Source organism: Equus quagga, chromosome 1 (genome assembly GCF_021613505.1).
Source record: "Equus quagga isolate Etosha38 chromosome 1, UCLA_HA_Equagga_1.0, whole genome shotgun sequence".
Lineage (NCBI taxonomy): Eukaryota > Metazoa > Chordata > Mammalia > Perissodactyla > Equidae > Equus > Equus quagga.
The window spans coordinates 31,191,924-31,206,172 of NC_060267.1; the positions used below are offsets into that span (position 1 = coordinate 31,191,924).

The window sequence follows — 14,249 nt, forward strand, 5'->3', positions numbered from 1 at the left end:
ATCAGAAAATTAAAATCTCAAATGTTTGGAAAATCTGGTGACAGGTGGGCTTATTCTTGAGCAGTTCTCATTTAACCCTTCTTTCCAAAGTTCCTTCTATCACTTATATTATGAAGTGTTTGGAAAAGATGAAGCATTAATTTTCTCTCTCAACAAATACTTGAGCGCACAGTAGGTGCTGGCGATATAAAGGTGAGGAAGGCAGACGTGCTTTCTTACGGAGCTTACTCTCTGGAAGACAAGAAAAACATTGAACAAATAATTAAGAGCGTTACCTATGCCTGGAAAAGGAAGTTTAAATGTTCGGACAAGAGAAAACACGGATGTAAAGACAGAAAAGGCACAAAACGTGGTGCAGAGTGGAAGGATACGTATTAGGGTTGTAAACGATAAATTCCTGCGCCCAAGTCTCTCGTTAGTAATGAAGTACGGCATGAGGAGTTGAGATTCATCCTAAGGCCTCCTAAGTGTGAGTCGGAAAGTAACCTCGGCCTCCCTGGAGAAGCTGATTGTTTACCGGCCACGTGGTTACACCTAAAGTAAGTTTCAACCTCCGTTCTGCTTAGCCACGCCCCTTTCATCTTGACCTCTTGACTTGCACTGCGTCAGCAGAGGGAATTATCGCGAGAACTCGACATCGTCTCCTATTTGACGTTTTCAGCGGTGTTAGTCGCTTTTGTTCTCGCGATATTTCTGGGCAAACGGGAGCCCGGGCGACCCGGGCTTCTGTGAAACATGGCGGTCGGCTGGGACCGTAGCACAAGGTAAAATATTGAAACCCCGCCGGGTGCTGTTCCCTTGGTTGTTCCAGGGCTGTTCAGGGCATGAACGTGGTTAAGGGGACTGAGTGCCTGTCCTGGCGTTGGTTCCCCGTGTTCATCGCTCTCCTTTGGAGAGCGGGCCGGCCCGGGAGCCGCTCCGCTTCCCCCGGGGGCGTTACTGGCAGGACCCTGGGCAGCGCTGCGCCCGGGAGCCCCGGTCTCCGCGGGCCGTGCGCTGTCTTGCAACTTGAAGGAGTTTCGGTGCTGCCCCGACGGCTGCTGACCCGGACCCGTTGCTTCTCACAGTGGCCGATGGCTCCTCCCGTCCGCAGGCGAGGGGGGTCCCGCGTGCAGAGCAGCCGGATCGTGTCCCCATCCTCCCGGGCGTCTGGCTCCCCACCCCTCTTCATACAAACACCAAATTCTTGGCAGCAAGTTGCTCTCTCTTTTTAAGAAAGACTGAGGTCTTGGCCTCGCCGGGAAGGAGAGTTTCGCACGCCGCCTGGGAAGCTGAGAAAGGGGCAGGGCTGGGCGAGATGCTTAGGAGACAGCTCCGAGTGTCGCGACTTTTCCTAATCCCTCGAGGGTTAAGAAACCCTCAGAAGGTAACGTGTCGACTCGTGGTAGCACATAGCCTTGGGTAAAGGTAGTGTGTAGAGTGGATAGGTCAGTGCTTGAGAAGACACGTTGAAGTAACTTTTGTATTTGGGATTTAGTGCCCCCGAGACTTAACGCAGGGTTACGTAATGTCTGTTAAAATGTTGCAAGACTGGCTTTCAGAAGCAATTAAACATACACTAAAAACAGGATTTATTCATTTGTTTGAAGTGGTACTTAAGTATTTCAAGTAATTGCCTAGCCTGATAGATTGAACTCTAGTACACAGTACAGCCATTATACAGAAATGAGTCAGGGTTGTTCACTGAACAATTCGGGACGTATGCTTGTCTGCTTAATTTGGTTATCGATATCTTTAAGTTATTTAAATCGTGCGATTACTCCACTTCTGTTAGAGGAAAAGCATGCGAAAAAGAAATTCCATACTTATGGGAGGGGAGCGGGGGAGGAATTTCTTTTTGATAATAAACTTTAGTACACAACTGAGTGTTGTAATGGCTTGTGGGTGCAAATCATAAAAATATATCATGCTTAAAAGATCTCTCAAAAGAATTCAGGCCTAGTCTGGAACAACAACAACAACAACAAAAGAATTAGAAAAAAGCATAAATTATTGATTTTCTTTGGGGGTTAGTGATTTAATTGGAAAAAATAGTGACACTTATTTTTAACAGAAGTTACTTTTAGGCAGTCTATGCCTGCTACAAATTCTATTTCATAGTTTTCCAATATTTATTTTGGTTCTGCCCCTTGGTGTCATGATGGGCACATTAACCTCTTTGTGTCTTAGTTTCCTTATCTGCAAAATTGGAATAAGAATAATACCTAACTCATAAGGTGGTTGGTGAGATTAAATGATTTAAAACATGCAGAGTACTTGGAACCATGCCTGGCATACAGTTAGCATTCGGTAAGTGTTAGCTCTTCTTATTTTATCATTTTTGTTTTCTAACTTCTGTTGTTACAAAATGTTGACCTGTTACGCAGTCAAAATATAGACTGAAAAAGACACTTTTTAAAGTAATTTCTTTCTGGCTCCAGATTGATTAAACACTCTTTGTTCTGTATGGTTAATAAGTCCTTAGTCTCTATCTTCCAAGTGCTTGCTTGCTTAAACGTTTTATCGTGTCTTAATTACTAAGGTACAAATTCCTCCTTTCTACTACTCCCTGTAGTGTTATCACAGTCTACGTCAGTTCTACTGCTCTAGATGCCTTGTTATCCCATTCTCCTTGCTTTGGGGGATGTTCATTCTCTTGTAAATATATTTCATTTGTCCAGGACCTTTTCCTCACATGTTCCTTATACTTGTTACTTCAATTTTGTACGCTTTTTTTTTGAAGAAGAAGAAGATTAGCCCTGAGCTAACATCTGCTGCCAATCCTCCTCTTTTTGCTGAGGAAGACTGGCCCTGAGCTAACATCGGTGCCCATTTTCCTCTATTTTATATGTGGGATGCCTACCACAGCATGGCTTGCCAAGCAGTGCCATGTCCACACCCGGGATCCCACCTGGCAAACCCCAGGCCACCAAAGCGGAACGTGCGCACTTAACCACTGTGCCACCGGGCCGGCCCCAGTAGTTACTATAGTCAAGCCATTCTTTGAGGAGGATTGTGTTTGTCCTTGCTTCACATTGCTACTAGGCGCTTCCAAATTGTTGTGTTGCCATCGCTCTGCAGTCTTTTCTCTTAACTTTTATTCTATCAATTTATATCATCCTCGGTCTATTCATGATATTATTAACTAACCTCCAATACTCTCCCACTATCCTCAAGGACCTTAACATAAATCTCAAATATCCTGCAAGTCTTTGCATTTCTTTTCAGAATTAGAAACAGACATTTATCAAATGAATCATTTTTCTCTTGATTAAAAACTATGACATAACCATTAATACCCCCCTCCTTTTATTTATTTATTTATTTATTTTTAAGATTTTATTTTTTCCTTTTGTTGTATAGTTGTATATTCTTCGTTGTGGGTCCTTCTAGTTGTGGTATGTGGGACGCTGCCTCAGCGTGGTTTGATGAGCAGTGTCATGTCTGTGCCCAGGATTCGAACCAACGAAACACTGGGCTGCCTGCAGCAGAGCGCACGAACCCAACCACTCGGCCACGGGGCCAGCCCCACCTCCTTTTACTTTTTATTTTTATTTTTTTAAAGATTTTATTTTTCCTTTTTCTCCTCAAAACCCTCTGGTACCTAGTTGTATATTTTTAGTTGTGGGTCCTTCTAGTTGTGGCATGTGGGACGCCGCATCAACATGGCCTGATGAGCGGTGCCATATTGGCGCCTGGGATCCGAACTGGTGAAACCCTGGGCCGCTGCAGTGGAGCGCACGAACTTAACCACTCAGCCATGGGGCAGGCCCCCCTCTTTTAAAATAAAATTATAAGAAAGGATTCTGAGAAGTTGAGGATCTTTCCAAATTTGTCACACAGCTGGTAAGTGCCTAGATAGTAACCCAAGTACTTCTGATCACAAAATTCACATTTATACTCTTATTTGGCTTCCAGCTAAACCTTTTTTATCACTCAGAAGGTTATTAGATTTATTTGAATTATGTTAGGATAAACAATTTTAAAAACATTTAACTGTTGTAAAAAGTAAGTTTTAAAGAAAAAAGGATTAGTGCTTCTTTTGGATATATAGTGTTTGTAAAGTGAAACTAAGTTATCTTTCATAAAATTTTTTTTATTGTATCCTAATGCAGTATAGTTAAGTAATGTAAAATTACAGCTAAGTTGTAGTTTGCTTTTCATTTCTGAAGTTCAGTGATGGCCTGGATAATATTTGTCCTGTCTCCTTTCTCATCCTTATTCATGGCTTGTATTGCTTTCATAGGGCTGCCATAACAAATCACCAGAAACTGGATGGCTTAAAAAAAGAGAGATTTCTTCTCTCACATTTCTAAAGTCTAGTAGACTGAAATCAAGGTGTTGGCAGGGCCATGCTCCCTCTGATAGCTCTAGGAAAGAATCCTTCCATGCCTCTTCTAACATCTGGGCAGTCCTTAGCGCTCCTTGGTCTATGTGGGAGCATCTTGACTTTGCATCATTTTGATCTCTGCCTCTGTCTTGACATGGCGTTCTCCCCTGTGTCTGTGTGTCTTCACATGGCCCTCTTATAAGGACACCAGTCATTGGATTTTGTGCCACCTTAATCCAGTATGATCTCATCCTAACAAATTGTATCTTCAAAGACCAAATATTTCCAAATAAGGCTCATTCACAGATACCAGGGGTTAGGACTTTAATATGTCCTTTTGGGGAACATAGGTCAATCCACAACATGGCCACATGTATTAACCAATTGAATATTTCTCATATTGCCAAATATATATTAAAAATACAAGTTAGCTCATAAAATGTGGGTAGCAGGAGATAAATTATGTCTCCATTTTTGTTTGGAGAAGTAATTAAACTTAATTGAGCAGAGTGTAAAAAGGATCATGAATTCTATATTTTAGTTTTGGCAAAGCATCTGATAGTCTCATTATATTCAAGTGGACACAGTGATGAAATATCGGCTGTATGACATGACTTAGATTGGGTGTGATAATGTGTGTCTGTGTTCCAGCATGAAAGATTATTTCTTACGTCTTATGCAGTTTTTGGAAGCTTTGTCTTAGTCTCAGCTGTTATCAAGTGACTTCCTGGAGTTTTTTGTCTTGTTTTTTAATATACACAGCAATTTAGGAGAGAAATCAAAGAAAACAGATATGGTACTGGAGATTGTCAAAGTATGAAGAGCAATACCAACCCAGTGGGCAAAGGAATCTGATGCAGTGGCTCCCAAATTTTTAGCTTTTGTGGACAAGTACAAAAAATATATAGAAAAAACGGGGAAAGGGACAGTATTTAGGGACTGATGTCGAATTTCAGTTTTTAATTTTCCTAAAGAAGGACATTCAAAAACAACACAAACAAAAATCCTCTGTTCTCTACTTTTATTATTTCATAAAAGAAAGGACATTTTGACACACAAAAAAGGGGAGAAATAATCTCAGAATAAAGGACACGTTTTTAAATTGAATAAATTTAGCTTTTAAAAAAATTCCTATATTGTCCTTGTTTTTTAATTTAGGTACAGACTAGAAAATTTTGTAATGGAATGGCAGTGACTTCTGGAAACTGCTGATCTAGGGTATTTCTAAATGCATTTTTGAAAATCACTGACCACGTTGCTTGGAGAGCCAAGTAGAGTGGGAATGGGAGCAATGGAACTGGGTAACTGAGAGGAGACCAAGGAAAAGGCAGAGCAGATTCTGTCCTCCTCAGGAAGTTAAAGTGCAGGAAGGATGATTGACTCTTCTCAGAGAGGGAAAGTAGTGTTTTGGATTTTAGTGGTGGAACACCTTTATTTTGTTTATGTTTTTGTTTTGTTGAGGAAGATCAGCCCTGAGCTAACCACCACCAATCCTCCTCTTTTTGCTGAGGAAGACCGGCCCTGCGCTAACATCCATACCCATCTTCCTCTACTTTTTTATAGGTGGGATGCCTACCACAGCATGGCTTTTTGCCAAGTGGTGTCATGTCTGCACCCGGGATCCAAACCTGTGAACCCCCAGCCGCCGAGAAGCAGAACGTGCGAACTTAACTGCTGTGCCATCAGGCCAGCCCCAAGTGGAACACCTTTAAAAGTTAAGAAAGGGAGCCGACCCAGTGGCGCAGCGGTTAAATTCACACGTTCTGCTTCGGCGGCCCAGGTTCGCCAGTTCAGATACCGGGTGTGGACATGGCACCGCTTGTCAAGCCATGCTGTGGCAGGTGTCCTACATGTAAAGTAGGGGAAGATGGGCACGGATGTGAGCTCAGGGCTAATCTTCCTCAAAAATAAAAAAAGTTAAGAGGAGCCAAAACATGGCTTTGCTTGTGTGTGGCTTTGCGTAGAATTAAGCTGGAAGTCATAGGAGTAGAAGATCTGTTACACTTGCATGGTAAAATGGTTATCATTGTGAATGAATGCCACAGGATGAGTGTCATAGGGTTGTGAGTTCCAAAGGATGCTGATGGGATGGGGAAGAAGAGAAGCATACTGAATGATCCAGGTGCTGAAGGCATTAAGGAAATTGTAAATATATCCAGATGTTAGGAGAAGATGATAAATACTGAGGTGAGAGTCAGTGTACACTGTGGTTTGGAGCATGGACTCTGGAGCCAAGCTGCCTGGGGTCGAATCCAGGTTCTACTGCCTGCTGTGTGACCCTGCGAAAATTACTTGACTGTTATGTGCCTCAGTTTCCTTATGTATAAATGAGAATAAAAATATTATCTACTTCATAGAGTCGTTTAGAGGATTAAATGAATTAATATATAAAGTGCTTCAAATAATACTTACCATATAATATGAAAGCTATAATTCTATGTACTATATGTGTTTATTATTATTATTATTATTATTAGAAGATAGACTTGAAAAGGGAAGATGATTGAAAAATCATGATAAAACATGCTACTTCTTTACCTGTGTGTCTCAGAAATGAAGTAAAGACTCGAAGAGAATTACCACCAGGAGAACGTCAGGCTTCATAAACAGAGCAGGTAAAAGGATTGCTTTTAGAAAAGCTAGAAGTTGTGGACAACTTGTTTGTATCAGAACAGTGGCAGGTAGTGGAGATAGGGTTTCTTGGATGTAGGTTAGTGCTGAGCTAACAAGAATTGGACAGGAGGAGTAGCAGAGTGGCAAGGTGCCTCATTCTAGAATAATAATTGTGGAAAATAGGGAAAGAAGAAGCTAAAGGCTGGGAGGTAGCCAAATGGGATATACTAGCTACACTTTTAAGGGAGGAATGCTGAATAGGTTGTATGAATTGTTATAGGGTTTGTAAAAGTAACTAGCTGCTTGCCATATCCTTATACTTACATATAATTTAAAAGAAAGCATTTATAGGGGCTGGCCCCATGGCCAAGTGGTTGAGTTCGTGTGCTCCGCTGCAGGCGGCCCAGTGTTTCGTTGGTTCGAATCCTGGGTGCGGACATGGTACTGCTCATCAAACCATGCTGAGGCAGCATCCCACATGCCACAACTAGAAGGACCCACACGAAGAATATACAACTATGTATCGGGGAACTTTGGGGAGAAAAAGGAAAAAATAAAATCTTTAAAAAAAAAAAGAAAGCATTTATAAAGCTTATAAAAATATAGAAAGTTTAGGAAGTAAAATTCACAATGTTATTTATTTGCTCAACAATGCTATACCTACTATGTGCCAACCACCGTTCTATGTGCTAGTGAACAAAACAGAAAAATTCTTGTCCTGGTGGATCTTATATTTTTATATATTTACCTATCTAAGTATGACAGTTTGTTTTGGTTGGAAAGCTGTGCTACCATGGGTGTTTCTGGGGAAATTTCCTTCCTTTCTTCCTTGTTTGGGAAAACTTCCTTCCTTCCTCCCTTCCTCCCTCTTTCTATCCTTCCCTTTCTTTTTTCCTTTCTTCCATAAGTATTTATCAAATACCTGCTGTGCCAGGCATTGGAGATAAAAAGATCAAGTTAGACGTGGTTCTTGCCCTAACATTAACAGTGGAGAAGATAGAAATTAAACAAGGAATTAGAAATAGTGTGATAAAGGCACGGTGTTCTAGGAGCACATATTGTAACTAATATGTTTGAGATCATAGGGTTTTTTTTCCCCTCAAAAGAGAGATGTCTAGACTGAGACTTGAAGAGTAAGTAGGACTTGGCCAAGTGTAGAGGTGGGAGGGGGGAGCAACCATATTTCTGGCTGAGAGAACAGTGTATTTAAGGAATAGGAAGTGATTTAGTTTGGCTGGAACTTAAGACTTTGGGGGATTGGGTTTGAAGAGAAATAAGCAGGACCTGTTTTTTGACAACTTTGTAAACTGTGTTGGGATAGATTCCAAACTCTTTAAATGTAAGGGGAACCTATACAAAGATTTTGAAAGAAAATTTATATGATCAGTTTTATGTACTATTAAAAAGATTATCGGTTGTAGTGTGAGGAGTGAATTGCAAGATTGAAGATTGGAGTTTGTCGAAGCAATGCAAATAGATTGTGGCAGCGGGACTAGGGGCCAAATAAGGAACTTCCCAGTGGGCCTGGAAAAGAGAAGACAGATCTAAGAGAAATGTAGGAAGAGCTCAAGTCTAAGAATGGAACCTTTGTTCCTGGTTTGTGCTTTTGAGTGCGTAGTGTCATCATTAGCTGAGGTAGGGACACAGGAGGAGAAGCAGGTTTCGTAGGGTGAGGCATTCATTTTTGGACTTGTTGAATCTGAATTGTGTTTGGAATGTCCCAATGAAAATGCGTAGAAGGCAAGAAGATAGACATGTCTGCAGAGAGCTTTGGACTAGGAGTAAAGATTTGGGAGGAATAAACATGTAGATGGAAATGGAAGGGATGGGAGATCACTTGGGGAAAGTGTGGAGGTTGGGAGGAGGGCCTAGTGAGGATCTGAGAAGTCTGCCAAGCAAGCCAAAGAAAGTCTTAGAGCTAGACTGAAAATCAGGAGTTTAGTATTACTTAAGCCGAGGTAAAGGACTGTTTCAAGAAGAAAAAGAAGTGATAAACTGTAGTTTCTCAGAGGCAAAATTAGTTAAGGACTAAAAAGTGTCCATTGGCTTTAGTACTAAGGAAGTTGCTAATGACCTTGCTGAGAGCAAATTGAGTTAAGAGGTGAGCCTGTGGTGAGGACGTGGTTACAGTGGAGGGATGAGGACAGCTCATTCTTTTAAGTTTGGCTATAGGTATGCAGCTAGAGATCTATAGTTGGACTGGAGCTTAAGTGGAGAGTTTCCTTTTAAAGAGAAGAGGCTTGAACATATTTGATATTTAACTCCAATAGGAAAGAATGAATAGAAATTGAAAGATTGAAGAAAGATCAATCTTGATGCAGTTACTACTAAGTAGGTAAAGAAAATAAATTTGATTACACTCTGAGTTGAACAAACTTAGGGAGCATGGCTTTTGCCTAACAAAAAGTTAGAAGCTTAATTTACAAATGAGAATACCAGTTTTATAACTGTCATGGGGATCAGAAGCTATCATGTGTTTTGTCTATATGTTCTTTTTTCCTTAGGGAAACCATACACGTGAGAAGCATAATTAGAATCTGAAGCCCACTTTGTGAGCACGGTGTCAGCAAGGCGAGATAGTTGGATGTTTTTAATGGCAAATGAAATTAGCCTGTTAATACATCCAACTTCACTTTAGGGCAGTGGCTCTTTCGCCGACTAATTAGTGGTGCCCTGGTTAGGGCCTGCTCTCTTGGACAGCGTTCATGTTTGCTGCCAGTTTTTACTTCTCTGACTCCTTTTTCTCCATGAATGCCCTTTCTATGGCCTATTCTTTCTGTATTAATCCTACCCGTTGGATCTCAGACAAGTCTTTCTGCCTTCTTCTGGAGACATTCTTTCTCTTTGAGTAACTTCTGCAGCCATTTGATTTATTCTGCTGTTAGGTGTTGATTTTGTTAATACAACTTTGATTTCTGGCAATGCTTTATAGTATCACCTAGAGTATTACTTATCTAAATCAGTCATAAAAAGTGTATAAATATTTGAGGATTCAGTTATTTTTATGGCTTTATAACATTTCATGTGTACTTGGCATGCGATCAAGAAAAGAACAGCAAGCAGTCAATTTTTAAATAATATTTTTATTGTAAAAATAGATAATTTGAAATGTCCAAAATTTTTTAGAGAAGACAGTTAAAATCCTAACTGTGATCTCCTTGTAATATTTTTGTGTATAGACTTTCAGTTTATCTCTTGTATATCTTTCCCCATCTTTCATAAAACTGGACCCATATGGCCTTGCAGTCTTTTCTTAATGTATCGTAAGTATTTTCTTATGTCATTAACTGTTTTCTTCTGTAAGGTTTTCAGTTCTTATATAGATTCCTAGCTTTTAATTTGTCTTTATTTGTATATTGGATACCAGGAATTTGTTTCTGTCTTCAATATTTAAAAATAACAGTTTGAGAAATATCCTCACAATCAAATTTTTGTGTGCAACCCAGATTATTGCCTTAGGATACATTCCTAAAAAAGGAATTGACTTAGTCAGAAGGGGAGTGGTGAATGTTTATGTTCTTGTTAGCAGTGTGTGAGCATGCCCGTTTTACTTCATTGTCTTCCTTCAGTAGGAATATATTATTTTTAGATATTTGTTAATTTAATAGGAGAAAAATTTTCATATTTTAATTTGTATATTTAAATATTAAGAATATGATTGAATTGCTTTTCACTCTTTTTTTTTTCAGTAGTACTTTCAGGGTGGGTGTGGAGAAAGGAGAGGTGTGGATAAGCGTTAACCTTTTTTTCTCAAGGAGGAATGAGAATGTTAAGCTGTTCCAAGGACATTTGTCAGTTATCTAAAAACAAAAGAAACCTTTTAATCTTTTTAGAGGATTCATTTATTATTTATTCCTTAGCATGACTATATGAAAGAAGAAGAAGGTTTTCCTGAAGATGAGGCGACTGAATCGGAAAAAAACCTTGAATTTGGTGAAAGAGTTGGATGCCTTTCCGAAGGTTCCTGACAGCTATGTAGAGACTTCAGCCAGTGGGGGTACAGGTGAGTTCAAATTAAAACTCCTTCACTAAGTACAGCTTCTGAGTGCTATAGTCAACAACGTACAGAAATGTAGCCATGAGGAAAAACTCATCAATGAATTGTGCAGTAACTTCGTAACTGGTCTGTCCTCCTGTCACACTGTTTCCTCTAATTGTATTCTTATATGTATTCTCTTTGGCATCTAACCCAGTGCAGTCTGTGCATTTAGCAGTGTTTATTACAACATTACTGTGCAAATTAATCCAATTTTAATGCTTTGGTGCTCTTGAGTTTTGTATAATTATATTAACAAGATTATATATAAATAGAATTAAACTTGGAAGAAGTTATTTAATGATGTTGAAACTGCCTCAGTCTTATTTTAATTAAGAATAAATCAATTTGGGCCTGGCCTGGTGGCATATCCGTTAAGTTCACACGTTCTGCTTCTTGGCGGCCCAGGGTTCACTGGTTCAGATCCCGGGTCCAGACAGGGCACAGCTTGTCAAGCCATGCTGTGGTAGGCATCCCACGTATAAAGTAGAGGAAGATGGGCATGATGTTAGCTCAGGGCCAGCCTTCCTCAGCAAAAAGAGGAGGATTGGAAGAAGTTACCTCAGGGCTAATCTTCCTCAAAAAAAAAAGAATATATCAATTTAGACATTATAATAAAAATTCTTAGGTTTCACATTATTGAAGAGAGGCAGCATGGGGTAATAGTTTAGAGGTGAGACTTTGGAAGCAGACCGTCTGGATTTAAATCCCAGCTCTGCCCCTTCCTCACTATTTGACCTTGAGAAGTACTCGCTTCATCTGTGCTTTAATTTCTTTTTCCATGAAATGAGAATGCTATCAATCAGTATTTGCCTAATAGGATTGCTGTAGCAATTAAATAAGTTAATATTTGTGAGATGCTTAGAACAGTACCTGGTACAGATAGAAGTATTTGTTAAATAAAAAAAATAGTGAAATATATAGGAAAAATAGGCAACTATAACAATATTTACTATTTCTTTCCCCATGAAGAGCTAATAAAATAATATATTTGTCACGTAAGATTGACATTTCACTTGCTAGAGTATGTAATAGGTTGCTTATTATTTATAATCATTTGTGATTGTTTTATTAATGAAAATAGTGCAAGTTCTTGTTGCACAATCCATTTTAAGTGTGTTTTGTCATAGTATATAATAGTTCTTTCCTTTTTGTCAGATCTTTCACTTGCTTTCATAAAATGAAGTGATGTATTTAGGTGATTCCAAAGGAGATGAGCATTTTATTAGGGGTTTGGAGATGTTATTTGAGTTTCTGGCACATAGATTGTTTGTGCTTTTCAGGATCTAAGAAATTAGGCTAGTCTTGTTCTTTTCAAATTGGGTTACAGGCATGGATACATTTTTAATTATGAGGATACTACTTTCAAATTTGTATTGTAAAACTTGTGCTTACTTTCATCATTTATCATATCTGTGACACTACTATATATGAGAAAGTAGAAGTTTTGTGTTTTGTAAAATTTTGGCAAATTTGTTTAGTGAGAGATGCTCTTAATATTGAAGAAATAAACTGCTTTCTCAATAGTTCAGCTGTTTGTGCCCATTAAATCTTCATTTTCAAGATGTTTTAGAAAAAATCTATAATGAACATTTTAAGAAAAATCTTTTGAGTATTCATTCACATGGCAATCATATTAGGGCATTCTTTGCTAATCTTAATCTCATTGAAAATAGTTTCTTGTTTACTTTTTAAAAATTGTTTTAATTCTGTTTTTGTTGTATTTCTCAGTTTCTCTAATAGCATTTACCACTATGGCTTTATTAACCATAATGGAATTTTCAGTATATCAAGATACGTGGATGAAGTATGAATATGAAGTGGACAAGGATTTTTCTAGGTAACTGTCTTTTTCTCTTTGAAATACATTTAGATTCAAATTATTTAAAAGATAATATATCTTTAACAAAAAAGTCTAACCTTTTATACTTGGTTTATTTTAGTTTTGAAGAGATAGTCCAGAAAAATTCTCATTAATTGCACTTATTAAGTGAAACATATTAGAATCATTTGAATACTGGGTAAATTCTAAAAGAGAGGTTTTCTGATTTAATATGCACTTGTTTACAAAGGTTAGGAGAACACAGTATATTTTCCTTAGATGTTGAAATGATGGAAATTATTTAGTGTTTTGAAACTGTTTACACTTTAGATTTTGAAATATCTTGCTGATCTGTGTGAGCTGGAAAATAAATTGTTTAAAGATACATTTTATACATTTATAACTTGACTTTTATGAATTGTATCTAAACTAAATTTTAATGTAAATAGCATCACTTTTAAACCTTTGAAAATATAGTGCCATAATTAAGAGACATAATATACTTTATTTTATTTGTATTATTTGGATTTTTTAATTGATGAAAGATAACAGGTTTGTGATGTTAAGATTGGCACTAGATAAGGGGGAGACATTCACTTCTCAATTCCAGTTGCAGCTTTGCCATCTACTAGCTGTGAGACTTTGGGGAAACTGCTAAATCTAACTCTGCGGATGCTTCGGTTTCCTTTTCTGTAAAATGGACGTAATAATTACAGTACCTTCTTCATAAGGTTAATGAGAATTAAGTCAGTCAACATTTGTAAATTGTTGTGTAATCTTGGGCAGGTCACACAACTGACTTCTTTTGGGCCTCAGTTTCTCCAGCTATAACATGAATATTATTCTTGATACCATTAGTTTTCAAAGAATTTATTGTTTCTTATTTGGTTTGTTTTTAGCACAGTGAAGTACTTTTTATGTTTTCCAAATGAAGTCTTCTGTTGTTCACCTCATAAGTGTAGTGGGGATGCCCAGAAGCTTGTCTGCTTGGCCTCCTCCTCTGCTTCCTCCAGTGTCTCCTGAGCCCAAACCCCAGGGTTATTTGGAGCACACTTTGAACTCTAGACAACTTCAGGACCCTATGAAGCTCTAATAATTTGTATTCTGAAACTAGATGAAAATTGTGAGAGTAAAAAGATTTTGATAGGAAGCACACGACAGGACTGATATTAATTGTACTCATTCTGTTATTCATGGTGCTTAATTAATTCTGATATTTGAAAATTAATTTGATTTGGACTAATCATTTGAAAATAAAGTATTGATTTAGGCTTTTAGAAAGGCTGTGGAAAACTATAAGTATCAGAGGATGTTTTTGGCACTTTGATTGCATTTCTCCTGAGTCACACAGACCTGGTCTCCAATATGCCACTTCAGTGGTTCTGTGATCCTAAGTCAGGCGTTTCCACACCCCTGAACACCACTGGCTTGTCTGTAGAACTGCGAAGCTGTCCACTTTATGGGTCTGT

General features: G+C 38.5%; 1 protein-coding gene across 1 annotated transcript in view; it reads left to right on the forward strand.

The window, feature by feature from the left end:
• Nucleotides 1-681: 681 nt before the first annotated feature.
• ERGIC2 (ERGIC and golgi 2) overlaps nt 682-14,249 on the forward strand; it is a 41,004-nt gene continuing 27,436 nt past the window's right edge. Inside the window, exons 1-3 of the mRNA XM_046683030.1 lie at nt 682-764; nt 10,783-10,925; nt 12,690-12,798. Of these exons, the coding sequence (XP_046538986.1) occupies nt 10,820-10,925; nt 12,690-12,798 (215 nt within the window). The 5' untranslated portion in view covers nt 682-764; nt 10,783-10,819. The remainder of the gene's footprint in view (nt 765-10,782; nt 10,926-12,689; nt 12,799-14,249) is intronic.